Source organism: Artibeus jamaicensis, unplaced genomic scaffold (genome assembly GCF_021234435.1).
Source record: "Artibeus jamaicensis isolate MK-2021 breed Jamaican fruit bat unplaced genomic scaffold, CSHL_Jam_final contig_867, whole genome shotgun sequence".
Taxonomy (NCBI): Eukaryota; Metazoa; Chordata; class Mammalia; order Chiroptera; family Phyllostomidae; genus Artibeus; species Artibeus jamaicensis.
The window spans coordinates 5,624,732-5,643,259 of NW_026521995.1; the positions used below are offsets into that span (position 1 = coordinate 5,624,732).

General features: G+C 40.5%; 1 protein-coding gene across 13 annotated transcripts in view; it reads left to right on the forward strand.

The window, feature by feature from the left end:
• The window catches only part of KIAA1217 (KIAA1217 ortholog), a 316,988-nt gene that overhangs the window by 204,224 nt on the left and 94,236 nt on the right, over window positions 1–18,528 (forward strand). For all 13 annotated transcript variants that reach the window (XM_053654767.1, XM_053654780.1, XM_053654769.1 and 10 more), the window contains 2 exons: window positions 9,618–9,816; window positions 13,630–13,723. In XM_053654767.1, the coding sequence (XP_053510742.1) occupies window positions 9,618–9,816; window positions 13,630–13,723 (293 nt within the window). The remainder of the gene's footprint in view (window positions 1–9,617; window positions 9,817–13,629; window positions 13,724–18,528) is intronic.

The following is an 18,528-nucleotide window of genomic DNA, read 5'->3' on the forward strand; positions in this document are numbered from 1 at the left end:
GAGGGGAAGGGAAGGGGAGAGAGAGAGAGAGAAACATCAATGTGTGGTTGTCTCTCCTGCATCCCCTGCCGGTAACTGGCCCATAACCCAGGCATGTGCCCTGACTGAGAATCAAACCACTATCCTCTGTTTCACAGGCCCGAACTCAATCCACTGAGCTACACCAGCCAGGATTGTATTCTGAGTTTTAAAGAGGCCCCTCAAAACCAAATAAGCTTTAGGCCCCACAAAGCCTGGATTTATCACTGCCATTAAAGTAATTGATTATTTTTTTAAAATCTAGTTTCTTTTTGTTTTATAACATATTTTGTCACTTAAAAAATGTGCATTTTTACCATATTGCCATATTCTTTTAGTATTCCTCTTAATAAGAATGTAGTATTCCAATGAATAGGTTTATGAAATGAATTGATTATTAAATGAACCTCCTAATATTGAACACACCCCATATTATTCTTATAAATGATGCTTTAAGCATCCTAGTAAGTACATCTTAGTGCGTAATTGTGTAGAAGTAGAATTACTGGATCAAAGCATATGTATATTTTGGGACCTTTTGATACATATTAACAAATAGTTCTTTGGAGAAATGGTATTAATTTACTCTCCTTATAGTGGTATGTGAGATAACTCATTTCCCCACCCTCATCAGTACTATTTTATTGTAAAAACATTTGACAATTTCATAGATGTAAAAACCTATCTTATTTTACTTTTTATGTTTTTCTTATTAAATTGAAAACTTTCATTTCCATCAGAAAGTGTTATAAGAGCTCTTTATTTTTAAGGCATTAGGCATTTGCCATAGTTGTAATACAGATATTGATTTACATAATTTTACATTGGATTTGGAGAAACTGAGGAATTTAGTTCATTTGAAAATTGTAGAACACATCCCAGAAGGCAAGCACACATTGATTAACATGGCTGCATTAAGGGGAGATTTTACTTCACTTCTAGGAAAGGATATTTAAACATCTACTGTGTACCCAATACTCTACTATATATTATCATCTGATGAATACAGCTAATAATAATGCAGAATTAAAAGCCATGTTTGCAATTTTAGTAAAACACAATGTAAGTACATATGTAAGAAGAATTAATTTCTCAAATCTTAAGGAAAAAGTGATAGTGGAGTCATTTGGAGAAGACTGCTTAGAGGAGGTAATGGGGGTGCCAAGCAGAAGTGGTGGGAAGGCCACCCAAGGCACTGAGTTACATTTGAAACAGCAAGAGATCTGGAACCACTACCATGCTCTAGGAATGAGGCTGGAACAGAAGGTTGAGATCTGTATGAGTCCATTCAGGCCACTATAACAAATTCCCATAGACTGGGTGTCTTAGGCAACTATGTGTTTCTCACTTCCAGAGGCTGGAAAGTTCAGTATCAAGGGGCCAGCAGATCTGGTGCCTGGGAGAACATGGTTTGCCAATAGCTCTCTTCCTTTGGTTGTATCCCAGGGGGAAAGAGAAAGAGAGAACCCTCTGTCTCCTCCTATGGAGACTCAAAATTTTGCGTTTTTTTAAAAGATTTTATTTATTTTATTTTTAGCCAGAAGGAAAGGGAGGGAGAGAGGTGGATAAACATTAATGTGTGGTTTCTTCCAGCGCACCCCCTACTGGGTAACCTGGCCCACAACCGAGGCACATACCCTCACTGGGAATCAAACTGGTGACCCTTTGGTTCACAGAGCAGCACTCAGTCCACTAAGCCACACCAGCCAGGGCTGGGGATTTGAGTTTTAACATGAATTTTGGAGAAATAAAAACATTCAGTCTACAACAAGGTCACACTGTGAAAATTTTGCATGTCGTATTAAAATAAAGAATATTTCAGAAGATGTCCCATGTTCTGGAACTGTTCTGAAACTCAGAGGATTATGAGAGTATGTGATATAAGGGTCACTGTGAAGTACACTTTGTTTTTTGTAAAACTGTGACCAAAAGTTCTGGGTAAAAAAATGCACGTTGCCTCTGTAGAGCCATTAGGGTGGGAGCACCTTTGAGCGTTCAGGCTGCTCAGAAGGGCGCCAAGTATTGTGAGGTTCATTTCAACTTTCTTGCCTTCAGAGCTCTGCCTTCCCCACTTCTCCCAGCATGTGCATTGTTTCTAACTGTGTGTCAGCATGGACTTCAGTTGACTCAAAGACAGGAATGTTTGTTCCAAGCTGTCCCCATCATGTCTCAACATTTTCAAGCAGATGGTCAGGCTAAGTGTGAGGACAGCTAAGTTCATCCAGACAGGAAGGTTAGAGGAAATGGATGTCACTAAATGCAGACATTTATTTAGGTTGTATGCTTCATGAGAGAGATCATGGTCCTAAGCTAAACACAAAAAAGCCTCTCAAAGTGAGAGACACACAAGTGTTTACTTGACAGCAATAAGAATAGCTATTCTGGAATCATTAATTTAGGCAAAAGCTCAAATAATGTTCCAGTTAGGAGGCAAAGGTAATGGATACATACGAGAAGGGAAAGAGGAATAATAACATCAATAAAAGAGAGAGACTTCCGCCAAGATGGAGGCGTAGGTGGAAGCACTGCACCTTCTTACACAACCAAGTTTAAAAACAACAAAGTTTTAGCAACAAAAATGCAGCCAAACCACAGAAAATTGAACTACATGGAAGTCTGACAACAGCGAACCCTTCAGCCAAACCAGTAAGAGGGGCAGAGCCAGCAGCAGAGCAGGGTCGGGCAGGAAAGATCCACCAGACCAACACAGGCTACCCACCCAGGTGCGCCAGCAGCCATGGGCAATCCCAGGTGTGGAGAAGCGGGAGGACCCACTGAGGGCAGATCTCGGTCACATATTCGCATGCAGATAAACCGGTGAAGAAGCGAGCGGTGAGACAGACTGTGCAGGCCCCAGTGGCGGGAAGCAGCAGAGTGAACCGTCATTGTCCCTCTCTGACCCCGCCCCCACATACAGTGTCACAACCATCAACCTGGGTGGCCCTGCCCTGGAGAACATCTAAGGCTCCACTCCTCATACATAACAGGCACGAACAGATCAATACATGGCTCAAGAACAACTCAGAGCCCCAGAGCCGATAAATCTAACCAATGAAGAAATAGCTAAACTTTCAGATGCACAGTTCAAAACACTGGTGATCAGGATGCTCACAGAACTGGTTGATTATAGTCACAAATTAGAGGAACATATGAAGGCTAAACTAATTGAAATGAATGGAAATGCACAGGAAACCAATAGTGATGGAAAGGAAACTGGGACTCAAATCAAAGGAGTGGACCAGAAGGAGAAAAAAAATGACCAAACAGAAAAGGATGAAGAAACAAGAATTCAAAAAAATTAGGAGAGGCTTAGGAACCTTCAGGATATCTTTAAATGTTCCAACATCGAATTAAAGGGGTACCAGAAGGGGAAGAGGAACAGCCACCAGTGGAAAACTTATTTGAACAACTAATAAAGGAGAACTTCCCCAATCTGGCAAAGGAAATAGACTTCCAGGAAATCCAGGAAGCTCAGAGAGTCCCAAAGAAGTTGGACCCAAGAAGAAACACACCAAGGCACATCATCATTACATTAGCCAAGATTAAAATGAAGGAGAGAATCTTAGAAGCAGCAAGAGATAAGGGGACAGTCACCTACAAAGGAGTGCCCATCAGACTGTCAGTGGATTTCTCAAAAGAGACCTTGCAGGCAAGAAGGGGTTGGAAAGAAGTATTCCAAGTCATGAAATCCAAAGACCTACAGCCAAGGTTGCTCTATCCAGCAAAGCTTTCATTTAGAATGGAAGGGCAGATAAAGTGCTTCTCAGATAAGGTCACATTCAAGGAGTTCATCATCACCAAGCCCTTATTATATGAAATGTTAAAGGGACTTGCCTAAGAAAAAAAAGATAAAAAAGATGAACAGTGAAAGGATAGTAAACTCACAGTTATTAAGAACCACACCTAAAACAAAAGCAAACTAAGAGGACAGCTAGATCAGGAGCAGAACCATAGAACTGAAGATCACATAGAGGGTTAGCAACAGGGGAGTGGGAGGAGGAGAAGGGGGGAGAAGGTACAGGAAATAAGTAGCATAGATGGTAGGTAGAAAATATATAGGGGAGGGCAAGAATAGTAGGGGAAGTATAGAATCTAAAGAACTTGAGACACGTGGTTATAAACTAAAGGGGTGGAATGGTGGGGAGGGGAGTGCAGGGTGGAGGGGAATGAAGGAGGGAAATAGAACAACTGTAATGGCATAATTAATAAAATTTTTTTAAAAAATTACAAAAACCATCAATAAAAGAAAGGCATTTCTGTTGGGGTAGATAACATGTGATGTTAATTCTAAACAGTTTTTAAAAAATTTTCCATCCAATAATTATCAGTCTAGTAGTCATAATAACTGCTTTCTTATCTTTACAAGTAGCTCTTGGACAAGATGTTACCCCAGGTCCAGTCCAATGGTTATTTTGCCCCTTTTTTTGTTTGTTTGTTTGTTTTTAACTTACTGATTTTTAGAGAGGCAGAGAGAGAGAATTTTGCATCCCACTTACTTATGTATTCGTTGGTTGATTCTTGTATGTGCCCTGGCTGGGATCAAGTCCACAACCTTGGCGTATCAGGATGAAGCTCTAACCAACTGAGCTATCTGGCCAGGGCCATATTTTGTCTCATTTTAACATTCCATGATTTGAGGTGTAAGACTGCAAGGCAGTTCCTCTGGCGTGGCAGCTCCAGCTCCATTTTAAAGTGACTCCATTTATATTGTTGTTGATAATTGGTTCTGCCGATGAATGGAACTGAATGTATAAATTAGTTAAGCCATTTAGTGGCTGTAATTTAGGTATAATCTGTGAAATGGGGCCTTAACACTGACCTGGCAAGAGACACTGGGCTGATTAAATGAAATACATGACATCCTCACCTAACGTCATTCATAGGTTCTGCACCTCAAAGTGGAATGACAAATGAGGAAGCCAGTTTTACCATAGGCTAGTTGATATAAACAAGAGTTAAGTTCCTAGGGCAGCTCATCAACATTACAACTTAATAGCATTTTTGAAGACCTGCTATACATGCATGTTGTTTCTGACACATAGCAGACATCTCATAAATTTATTTTCCTGTCTACATTCTTTCATAAAGAAAGAGGTTATAATCCAAAGCCCTTCAGACTTCCTCTGTGAGTCTGGAGCAGGCAGCATGAACTCAGAGCCGGGGAAGTATGCCAGAGCGTGCTAACTCTCATCACCGTGCCAATAAAACGCCATTGTGTATTAAGAGAATTCCTTCTGAGTTTAAGCATTTCTAAATACCTTTCCTGAATTGAGAAACCAAACTGAATCAAGTGTGAAAAGTCTATTCTCTGTTTATAAAGGCATCTTTCCCATCTTTTTTGGATTTTCATGATCTGTAACTGGACTTCTGTACCCAGCTGGCAGCTGCACCAGCCAGACCCTGAGGCCACCTTAGTTTAGGCCCGTTTTTTTTTTTCACTCAGAGCCTACAAATTCTATTTAAAGGGCACACATGTACAGAATGCAGATGTGGGAATGAAAACCAGGCTCTTTGGGGAGTGAAGCCATGATATTTGACTGCAGTGAGGCCATAAGTGACCATCAGCAGGGGCCTCACCCAGACATGGTTGGGGCCCAGACCTCAAGAGTGGTTTTGGCCTTTGGATATGGCTTTAGCAACCACACGGCCAGTCACCACATCTCCCCTTTGGGGCAACAATGTTGCACAATCTGTAATCAGACAGGCTTGAAAGGTTTTTTCCTGCACTCTGAAGGACGTGTAACAGAATGGATATTCTGAAGAACTAACTCCATGAAGAAGCTGAGGATCAAAACTGTTGGGCAGAGAGGGGAAGTTGGGCTGCTTTTGCTGAATGCAAAAGGACACTTCAGAATGTAGTTCTACTGTGTATACAAAGCAGGAGGGAGGTCACTAGGCTGTTTACATCGGGCATCGAAAGGTCTTATAGTTCAGTTTTGGCTGGTGTGGCTCAATGGATTGAGTGCCAGCCTATGAACCAAAAGGTCACTGGTCAACTCCCAGTCAGGGCACATGCCTGGGTTACACAGACCAGGTCCCCAGTTGGGGACATGTGAGAGGCAAAAGATATCTCTAACACATCAGTGTTTCTCTCCCTCTCTCCCTCCCTTCCCCTCTCTCTAAAAATAAATAAAATCTGATCCTGGCTGGTGTAGCTCAGTGGACTGAGCTCTGGGTTGCAGGCCATTTCCCAGCAGGGGACACATGAGAAGCAACCATACATTGATATTTCTCTCCCTCTCTCCATCCCTTTTCTTCTAAAGATAAATAAATAAATAAATATATTTTTTAATTTGAATGAAAGAAAGAAAGAAAGAAAGCTCTTATAGTTCAGCTAGACCTCAAATGAACATTCCTTTTGGATGGCTAACAAATCATTCATTCATTCATCCATCCATTCATTTATTCATTCAACATTTATTGAGAACCTGTTGCACTACATAACACGTCATATAACAGGTGCTCAGGATACCATGGCAAACAACAACATGAAGCATTTTTAAATATCCCTGACTTTGTGAACCTTACATTTTAGAGAAAGAGACTGATGATAACAATAACAATAATTAAAATATACAGTTGACCCTTGAACAACATGCTTTGAATTGCGTGGGTCCACTTAGACACAGATTTTTTTCAATAAATTCTGTAAATGTACTTTTTCTTTCTTATGATTTTCTCAATAACATTTTCTTTTCTCTAGCTTACTTTGTGCTAAGGATACAGTGTATATAATAGGTATAATATACAAACTGTGTTAATCTACTGTTTATACAAGGTGAGACGAAAGTAGGCTTGTACTTGTTCATATGGAAAGTAATACAACAATCAATAAATAATAATATAAGAATAAACCGTGTTTCATGTAATCACAACTGTAAACCCACTTTTACCCCACCTTGCATTAACAGTAAGGCTTCTGATCAATGTAGGCTATCAGCAGTTCCATCATGTGGGATTCAGAAATTATGCTTGGGTTTCTAATTGTGCAGGGGTCCACCGCTAACCCCCGCATTGTTCACAAGTCAACTCTGTAGTGAAAAATGCTAAGAACGGAAGTGAAGCAGGGGTGGGAGTATGAAATATTAGGGGAAATGGGTGCCGAAGTAGTGAACAAGGTGTTCTGGAAAGGCCTCTTAGAAGCTGCCTTTAATGAGTACCTGATCAGTGGTTTGGATGGATATGAACCTAATCAAAAGCATTTTCTCTCAGATTGTCAAGGCTGTTTCCACATGGTTTTTTCACTTCTGGGATGCTGTTGAGAAAGCCAATGCCTTTCTGACCCCTGATCCTTCTGTGGCTTTTCTCCCCACCCTCTGGGCTGGTAGAAACCTCTGTTTCCTCTGCCACCTGGAATTTCTCAGTGACAGGCATGTGTCTGTGAGCATTTCATGAATATTTTCAATCTCCAATCTCATGTCCTTCAGTTTTGGGGAGAGGGGATTCTTATAATGTCTTTTTATAAAACTTCTATGTTTCCTGATATCTTTTTACTCAAATCCCCATTTTTAGTTGTTGGGATTTTCTGAAGTAATTCTCTGTTGTTTTTTTTATTGGCTTTCATCTTTTTCTCATCCGTTAGTCTTTTTACTCCATTTACTCTAATTTTATCAACTTTTTGTTTTTCACTGAATTTTTAATTTCTGCTCTCATGCCTCATTTCTTCTGAGTTTCTGTTTTCTGTTTATTTCAGTCTTTTCTTTCACATTAGAGGCTTTTATGAACTGTCTGTTAATGGTAGTCTGCTACTGTATGAGTGATGCATGGGTGTACTAGGAGGAAGTTTTTATATATGGGCCAGGCTGCTTAACAATGGGGTAACCAAACAGAAGCTGAACAGGAACACTCTGTGGCTCTCTTCTCATGGGCCAGTCAGCTTTTCTAGATGAGTTCCTCTAGCTTCCTGGCTGAGTTGTCGCCCTGGTACCAGCATTCTGTCAGAGAGCACCTCACCCATCCTCTCCTGTGCTCAGTGAATCTGGTATGTTGGTTCAACCTCTTCAGTCTTCTGTGGATACAGGGAGTCACTTGGCTAAGTGGGATAGAAAGAGAGATGTAGGCAGATTTCTGTGCCATTAAAAAAAAATAGTTCAATCAGGGCTCATGCTTTCCACTCACTTTGCATTCCTGCCTTCAACGGATCTGGCGCCTCATTTCCTGAGCTTCCCGGGCCTGCACGTTTTATGGGGAGCTGTCTCCTGGAGGACCTAGGTGTCAGCTTACTCTTTTCTGCTCTGGTTTCCTCTCTCATTCCCTTAATTCCTTAATGTATACTTTTTTTATTCCTTGTTGTCATTTTAATGGAATTTCAAGAGAAGACAGATAAATTTATTCCACAAACTGCCATATTTAACCAGAAGTCATTTTCTATTCTCTTTTTAGTCTCTTCTGCCAAAGACTCCTCTCTAGCAGTAGTAGTCCCTTCTCAAGTAGTGTCTCACAAGAAATTGGATTCAAATTAAATGTCAGGACCTTTAGTGCTCTGGTTCAGTTATCTCTTTCTGAATAACAATGACCCTAACCATAGTTATTTAAAACAACCACAGTTATTTATTTGCTTATGATTCTGCATCTTGGGCAGGGCTTTGAAGGGGCATCTTGTTTTTGTTTCATGTGATGTCAGCTAGGTACGCTCACCTGGGGCCACGGGCACCCTACCAAGAAGGCTCACCCTCATGACGGGCCAGTCGTTCTGGAAGTTGAATGGGTGTTTAGTGGGCCCATCAGTCTGGGCTTCCATTCTTCACCATTTGGCCTCCTCATGTTGCTTGGCTGGTCTCCACAAAAGCTTGATTCTGTGGGGGAGAATCTGTGACCATGCTCACCAATAGGGCAAGCTCTAGCATGCAAGCACTTCTATCTTCCACTTTACATCACACTTGCTAATGTCCTGTTGGCCAAAGCAAGCCATGTGGCAAAGCTCAGACTCAATCTGGGAAAAAACTACACTTTATAAGAGCACATAAATGACTACTGGGAGGCATCATTCATTGGGAGCCACGTCCCTTCCGGAACTCAGGAATTCTTCCTGTGCTTGTTTTCCTTTGTGTAACTGACTTGGTCCAGTTTCTTTCTGAGACATTGGGGTATCTGATGCTTTTCTAGTAGATAGTTTCATATGCTATAAACATTCAATAAATATGTATTAGACCACAGAAATATTGTAGCATTGCCACTTAAAATGTTTCTGAATGGACTATAAAGACACTATTTATCTTTCACATGGCTATAGTGAATGTGCTTATAGTTAGTGAAAGACGGGGGTGGGGGGGAATCACCTTACAGGATTGAATTTCTAAATATACTTTTTAAGGGAATTAGTATTGACTTTGCTTTAGGCTACCAGAGGTTAGCTTTTTGTTTTTGGTTTCAAAAAAGTTAAAAATTAACTTCTTTAATGCTTGCCTAGACTCCAAAAAATAAAAATGGGTACTTTTGAGATAACCTGAAAATGCATTTCTTAGAAATTCCAAACATGTATTTCTTGTTATGTGCTCTCAAGCTTGCCCAGAACATTCCAGCATGCGGTCAGACAGAATGGCTTAGCTGTGCTGTGAGTCTTGGTCTGTGACTGATCCCTGTGTTCATTTTGCATGCAGGGGTTCTCTATCTGCAGTATGGAGATGAAACCAAGCAGCTCAGGATGCCGAATGAAATCACAAGTGCAGACACGATCCGGGCTCTCTTTGTAAGTGCCTTTCCACAGCAGCTCACCATGAAAATGCTGGAGTCGCCCAGTGTCGCCATTTATATCAAAGATGAAAGCAGAAATGTGTATTATGAATTAAATGATGTAAGGTAAGTAGTTACAGTGAGTGTATGTGTGTGTGTGTGTGTGTCCACTATACTGCATTCTGCATTTAGAATTGCTATAGTTTGTGTTGGGTTCTAATCTCTTCAGGGAAGAGATGTCCCAGGGAGGAGCATTGCTCTTACCCCGACTGGCAGGCTTATCTCACCCAAGTGTGAATTCACTAACTGCTTTTCTATAATTTACTTACAAGATGTGGTTTACAAAGTCAAGAAAAATGATGGCAGACTTCTCCAACATAGATCTTTATGTGTTACATCAGAAGAGAACTTAGGAAGTGACCCAATCCAGTGGTTATTTAAGAGTTAGGGAAACTAAGGCCCAGATAGAGAGACTTGATCAAGATCATGGGTTGAAAGCACGACTTATGACTGGAACTTTCCCAACTTCTTCTCAAGTGCTCTGTCCCTCAGGGACAGAGCCTGTAGACATCTAAAGTCATGACCCCACTGAGTCACTTTACATGAGCAAGTTGGAACAGCAGCAGCAGACTTCGTCACTGTCCACAAGAAAAGAGGCTGAGAAATATTCTCCCTTTCCATTTGTCTGTTAAATAGTCAGCCTTTCCCAGAGGATCTGACTTTCTAGGTGGGCTTTCTCCAGCACCCCACAATAGAATGTACTCTAAAGTGAAGCGAAATGGACTCCTGCTACTGCAGGTGGCCCGGGGGTAAAAGTGTCCTTCTCAACTATAGTGGTGTTATGTATGGAGTAGGAGGGACCCATCTGATCTGTCTCAGCCAAACAGCCTGAGACACAGGATTTAAATCAGCACCAACAAGCAGGTGCTAATATAGCCCCTAAACATTTTAGAAATTAAAAAATTATTTAGTGATTAATCCAGCCTTTTCATTTGATGGTACCAGACACTCAGATCCATAAAAGTTAATGGGCTTATTTGGGATCACGCAGACAGTTCATTACCACACCTGGCTCCAAACCTGACTGTCCACATTCTTGGTCAAGAATTTTTTATTCTCTCAGTATGCTCCCTCCTCAACTCATCTAGGCCACAACTTGGCTTTCTGGGGGTCCTTGCCCTGTGGGAATAGCAGGCTGGCCTGTTTCTTCATTATGGAATTAGTGGAAACCACTTTTAAAAATATGCCTTATTGCATAATAAATAAAAACTGATCAATATCTCACAATGATCACAAACGACACATTTTGGCGTGTGCTAAGGTGGATGAGTAATGTAGGGCTTTCAAAGCTTGACACGTGCCCTAAGGTAGAGGGTGCTGCAGCTGTCACACAACCTTCCTGCTTTTTAAAAATGTGTTTAAATATTCATGGGTATCAGAAAATGTATGTTTGTTTCTTGAATAAATTATTAATCAGGCTGTCACCAAAAAAGGGGAAGAGGATTTACAAAACATAAACTTAAATCCCATGTAGAGTTTTTACATGGACAAAGCATTTTATAACAATCATCTTGAATCTCCACATTTTGCCGTTAGAGGAATTGAGGGATTCAGTAATGATAAATAAGCATGAAACTCTAGGCAAAGCCACTTTTGCTTATGCAGTTCAAGGCTGATGAGGTCATTATGAACAATTGGACCCCACTGTCTCATAGCCTGTGCAAGAATTTTTACATTGCAATGCCGCGTAATATTCTAGAGCCTTTCCCAAGCCTCAGGGTATTACTAATACTTCCTGTGTGCATCTGAGGGTGTGTCATTAGATAGTTAGAAAGACAAATGGGAGGGAAAACAAAGAGGAAAAGGGCCCCAAGACTTTCAAATTAAGATAATCTTTTTTCAAGCAAATTCAGTTGATAAACTAGATGAAAGCAGTGCTTGAGAGAAGTTGTCGCTTTTAACGTTGATAATTTTTAGTTAATATGTTTATATTTGTAAAAAATGATGATCTTGTTGATCCTTCTAGTATTGATAGCCTGATTTTTTAATTGCATTTAAAATGTTTAAGTGGGAAGCCATTGATTTATAAATTTGTCTAGAATTATATTTTTTAGAGTTTTGACTTACTTTAATAATGGATCTAAAATTTTAAGTGGGGAAAATGTTTTTGCTTGGTAGTGAATATAATGTTTATGTTCGATAATGTCATGTATGTCCTTTCCAAAGAATTACTGTATTTCTTTTTATGCATAAAGTGCCTCAACTATAGCTTATTTGAATGGTCAAATAAATTTTTACCATCACCATTATATAGAACCTTCCTCCCCACCCCTAAAATGTATCATGTGGATTTTAACTGAAGACAGTGGCTTTAATCTAAACTCAGAGACAAATTTTATTTTACATCCTTCAGTATTTTTGAAGTGAGAGTATACTTGTTAAATGTTGGGCTATTTTGTCATTGTGTTGGGTCCTCCACGTTTTCCTTAAGGAAATGCTACAGAGAGTTCAGGTTGAAATGCTGTGTTGTAAATGTTGCCATGGTAAATGCGGTCTGAGCCTATACCATTGGATCATCTTGGACAAACACGCTTCTAAATTAATCCCAAACCAACCTCATGTATTTTAAATACTTTTAGAATCACACCAAGTTCTTTCCGTGGCTCAAATATGGTCTTCAGTCTCTTCACATCACTACTATAACTTTTCCCCAAAGCCACAGGGTAAGTTCCTTTAGTGAATCCCCACATTCTTACTCTCTGTGAATCACCCTCTTCATAGTAACCTACCCAGCCCTTCCCATAACAAGGACTGCACACTCCCCCCATAAGCCAACTTCTAATGAGCTACTTGAAATCTGGAGCAATCATGCAAGCTAGGGCTAGTCGTTGCTTCAAAGCAATTACTGACGGATATTTAAAGGAGGGAAGCAAGTCTAGTCCAAGAATTCTCAGAAACATAACCCAGTAATCCCAGAGATTTCAATCAGCCCTCAAAACGTGTGGCTGCACCTGGAGGAAAGGAATGCGTCTTCCTGCACACGTTTCCCTGAGCTCACTGCTCTGGCATTAGAAGGAATCGCTGGACAGACGAGGCTGAAAGTGCCTTGGGTGGCCCTTCTGCTGATGAAATTTGAATATGGAGGAAAAAGGACTTCATAGACATTCATATGCTCTTAAATAATTTTAAGGTAGGAATTGAAAAAGATGTGGGACTTCTGTTCTTTGCTGCAGTGTGATTGATTTCCCAGCTCTAAGTGCTAGGTTCAGAAGGAGAGACAGAGAGGTAGAAGAATTTATCTGCTGCTATTTTTTTAAAAATACGCTGCGTATCCATGAAGTCAACTTGTATGTAGAAAAGTATTTTTAAAATCCACTGTGGAAGAAAAAAAATACATCGTAAAGAAACCAGTTTTGATCTTTGGGATCCTTTTATTTTTTTCATGGACTGTAAATAGATGTTCTCTCTCTTGTGAAAACTGCTTGAAGGGAGAAAAGCATTTTTCATTTGTGTGCACTCATAAGATAAGCAGAAAACCAGGTGTTTGGGTAAAGTCAGCAATTGAATATTTAAATATTAACCAAATCTTTTTTAACATATTGTAGATACTGGAGCTTTATTGTTTCTTAAAGTGTTACCTTTCTTTGCTCACAGTCTTGAAAGAAAATTCACGACACCTGATATCTATGGGTAGAAAACTACACAGAAAGAATTGTACTTTCCAGAAGAACCAAAAAAGGGGGGGGGGGTTTGAGGTCATTTTTCTTATCCTTATTTATTTTTGCTTATTCTATGGTAAAAGAACTTTTATCTGGTTGCTTGTGGAAAACAGCTGGATTGTCTGCTGCTGCTTCTACCTGATTCTTATGGGTGGACAAAGAAAATGTCCGAAGTTGGGCTCTTCTTGTCTGTCATAGTTACTGATGTTTCTGATTCCAGGAACATTCAGGATCGATCGCTCCTCAAAGTGTACAACAAGGACCCCGCACATGCATTCAATCACATGCCCAAAACTGTGAATGGAGACATGAGGGTAAGTGTTCCTGTTCTATTTTTAATTTTATTTGGTAGGTCAAATGATCTCTTCTTCTGTGTGCTCCTGATAGAATCACGTCCCACCACCAGGTTTTGGTTATTCTCCCCATTCATCGCATCTGATGACTTATTTGTTTCTTGGTAGAGAAAGACTTTTCTGGTCAAATACAGCAAAGGAATTGAAATTAGGCCTCGTACATCCTCATTCATCTCTAAGCATAGAGTTTAGTTATGTACCCATTCCAAGGAGATACAGAAAAATCTTTCCATAAAAGGGTTCTTGGTCCACATCACATTAACTTATTCAGAGGATCTCTTGCTATGTTTTTTTCCCAATTCAAACAAAACTAGCATACAAACAACAATGAAAAAAAACATAAATAATTGCATGTAAAATCTATTAAAATCTTCTTCTATCAGCTATTCCAAGACCTAGCACTCTAGTTAAATTAGTCTCCTTCTAATTCAGGACCTTTTGCTGTTGTACTATATTAAATATTATCAAATCATATCTGAACTGCATTTCGGGCATAGTAGTACAAAAATCTGCACGATTTGGGAGCTAAAATTCTCTTTCTTGATTTAGAACATCTCAGATGATCCAAACATTCAAAGCATACAGAGATGTTTTGGAGAAAAAAGAGCAGAGAAACTGAAAAGGCAGAATTTAAAACCACATTAGTGCAGGTCCACTAGAAAGGGATTGTCTTTCTAACAGTAGCACTGCGTCCTTCTGCAGGAAAAATGGGAGGAAAAAAGAAACATTAACCTCTCCAATCTTACCTCCTCCATGCCCCCACACTCAAATTTAGGAAATGCTGTGCTATTTTATATCATCTTACTTGAGGATTAGCACTCGGCTGGAAGCTGGAGTTTAACTACAAAAAGTAGTGAATTGGTTATATTGGCAAAGAAATGCAGGTGCTGCCTGGCCTGGCATTGGACTAGAGAGCCTGAGGTGAAGCCACCTTTGCTTCCCGGCAGCATGTGTTAGCTTTCTATTGCTGCTAGAGGAATTAGCACGCATTTAGTGGCTTAAAACGACACAGGTATTATAGTTCCATAGGCCTGACATCCAATATGGATGGACTGAAATCAAGAGGAGGATGTTGGCTTTCCTTTCTGGAAGCTGTGGGAAATATTTCCTTTTCTTCTCAGCTTTTAGGGGCTGTCTGCATTCCTCAGCTTGCAGCCCTCTTCCTCCTTCGTTAAACCTAGTCAGTGGCCTCTCTCTGGCTTTGCTACCTTTGTCACATCTCCGACCCTTCCTCTTCCATTGTTAAGGACACCTACCTGGTACTCCTGGACAGTCTTCCTATTTTAAAGTCAGCTGATTAGCAACCTTAACCCCCCTCTTTCATGTAGTCACGGGTTCCAGGGTTTAGGATGTAGACATCATTGTTCTGTTTACCACACAGGGTATGTGAGTTTAGGACCAAGAGGCCAAGAGGTCCAACAGAAAGTGCTGGAAAGATTTCTTTGTAATTCTGGCCAGGAATATGAGTGCTGACATTGTGGGATCAGAGCCTACACTTCTGGAGGAAAAGGCCTCTGATGTACTTAACTTCTGCTTTCTTTTTATGTCAGAAATGATGTGTGATTTAAGGTGAAGGCTGTGTGGCCACTTCATACAATCTAGGATTTTGAGATTTATTTATAGCCAGTCACACTCAAAATGCAAACCAGTATCATGTGAAGATAAGTCAGGTCATGCTAATCAGGTACCATGTACTGAATATTACAGAACCCTTTGCCTTTGCCTTTGATTACTTCATTGTTCTCTTTCTTGCTGATGTTCTTAAGAATCTGCTCCCTTGGAAGTCTTTGTGCTTGATAAGTCTAGCCTTTGAAACTAGAGTTTCATGGTGCTCAGAATCTATTTCTGTTATATAGAGCCCACACAGGGGTCCCACGATCACCTCTGAAAACCTTGTTTATGGCTGGGGAAGACACACCTGTTTTAACTCTTAAGCAGATGTGGTACCTACATAAGGGGCCAGCAGTGACCATGGAGAGAATCAAATATTAACCATATGAACAAAGCCTATTAGAATTCAGAACTTTTGGTGTGGGTTTCAGTGAAGTTGTTGTTTTTACTTTTAGACAAGACCCTAGCAGTCACTTTCTGAGTTGCTCACAGCCTACTTTATACAGCAATTTTTTTATGGGAGAAAATCAACGGTTGTTCCAAGATAAGGAAACAACAAATGTTCACCATCCAACCCACTGAAAAGCATTCTGGTTTCACTGAAGATGACCTAGCAATGAGAGCTAGAGCACGGTTTAAATATCAACTAGATGTGATTGTGTTTGCAGTTTGTAACTTGGCCTCATCACAGATTCCAAAAAATTAAAGATACTGAATTCCTTCAGCCTCACCTTTTGGCTCTAGTGATTGAAATTCTCTCTCCTTCCTGATGAACATAACTGCCTTTCTATTAAAGGAAAGAAAGCTTTGTTGGGTCCTGTCTGGAGTGCAGCTGCATAGCCCCATTGTTTGTGGTGAAGAACAGAAATAGAGAACAGAGCAAGGATGAATTATTGTAGACTAAACTGAGCTGCATGGTAGGTTGAAGGGACTCCATCCTCCCGTATGTTTGCAATGTGTTCGTGGCTGTGGAGGAATGTGGTCACTGCTCACATGCATCGGTTACGCAGCCCTGTGTCTAATATCATTGACCTTCCCTCGCAAGCCTCTAGAGGCAGCCTGAGACAGACTTCTAGCTGCCCACTCATTATCAGTACATACATGTATCATGAAAAACATTGGTGGCACCATGTAGAGATGCAACAAGAGCAATGCCAGAAGTCTGCAGTGGCCTCTGAAACTTTTCTTACACAATGCATTGAATGTCTTGCCTATGAAAGAAAAGGTGTTAGGAATCTGAATCTAATACAGTCAGCTCTCTAGAGCAGAGATGTGATGGTAGTGGTGTTACCCAAGAATCAAGTTAGGCTAAAGTATTAGCTCAGAGGATGCGAGCACGCATGGAATATATGCTTGGTGGGAAAACGGGTCTAGTTTTTCTTTAGCATCTAACTGAGCATTTTTGAGGTTAGTCTGTTTAATAAGATTTGTGGCTCTCTGCTGGAACTGAGCATACTGGTGTCCTTGTTTTTTTCCATTGCCTGGCTTCTGTTTTGTTACATTAGATAGTAGCTTTGATCATTCAGTTCCCATGGTACTGTACTCACAATGTGAAACAGGCCCTTTTGCAAAAAATTATGTGTTTACTCACAGGTTTGTAGTTCACAAATATATTATACAACTCACAGATGAGCCATTCCATTCCTTGGCTCTCAAAAGGTACCACTAGTCACTTCCTGTCTCCCAAACCCAGTGGCTTTTCACAGTTTTCGGGCTTTTTCACCTTCTCATGCACCTTGAGATTACGTCCCAACATTCTCTATTTCTATCATTCACTTCTTTCCCTCTTACATGTCTTTAATTGTTACTTGTATGTAGAGAGTTTCCAGATTTGCATTTAGAACACAATCCCCAGAATTGGCCCTGTATCTTAAATTACTCGTAATACCCTATTCAGCCCTGCCTCCCAGGCCTCTTCTATATGAGTTCCGCATTTGACACTGATGGACAGTCTCCCTAGAAACTTTGGCTTCCATTACACTGCCATTTCTACATTCCTGCCTACATTCAAACACACCTCAGCTTCTTTCATTCACTAACATTTCTTCTTCCTCTTGCCCTCTATCGTCTTCAGTGTGTTCAGGCAGATTTCTTCACTAGTTTGTGTATATGTGTGTTTTTAATTTGCTTATTTTTATCTGCTCCTTTTCATTTGTGATTTTTATCTTTCTACTGGTTTAGCCACTATGTCAACGTGGATGATCCCTGAAACTATATCCCTAGGTCTGCCATTTCTTAAGAGTTCAAGATGCAGATGTTCAACTTCCAACTGGTTGTTTCTACATGGGTAGTCTTCCAATATTTCCAGTGTATCATGTGGAAGAAACAAAATCCTAATCTGTTTTTTCTTCCAAGCCCTCTTCCTCCTGTTTTTCCCTTTTGTGAGTGATGGTGTGTGCACACAGGTGTGTGTGTTTTGAGGTGTGGGGAAAGATATGTAAAAAGTTGAGTTATCTATGGGCCTTCAGTTGCCTGTCTTCTGTTTCTCAGTGTGCCCCCCAGTCACCAGGGCCACCCTGCTGTGCAAGGCCTCTTACACTGACCCTCTGGCCGTGCCTGCACTCCCACTCTTACAGCAGCTGACTTTTTTGAACATTCACTAATCACTTTTCTGGGTAATTTTTTATTTAATCCTCAAGACAACATTTTGAGGCAGGTATTGGTATGAACCCTTGTATTTTTAACTCAAGAAACAGTTGCTTAGGTATGTTAAGAAACGTGCCCAAGGCCAAACAGCTAGAGCATGGCAGGGCTGAGATTTGAACCTGCACAGCTGGGCTCGGTTAAAGTTTTAACTGACTAGAAAAGATGCCTCCCAGTAGTCATTTATGTGCTCTTATAAAGTGTAGTTTTTGTAAAGTGTAGTTTTAAAGTGGTCATTACTTTTCTAGTCAGTTTCTATAAAGTGTAGTTTTTATAAAGTGTATGTAGTGCAACAGCCTTTAACCAGTCTCCCCAACTCTTCATACTCCAGTCTAACAACTGCTTCTCAAGTCTCCCCCCTAAGCCCAACTTCCGGTTCTGCAGAGACTAGCACCAACGGTCAATGTCATCCCCAACTGCAGCACCCAGCAAAGCTGCCTCACAGTTCTTCCTCCAAGTGTATAATGTCCTCCCCCACCTCACATATCTGCCTTTCAAATCCCACCCATCTA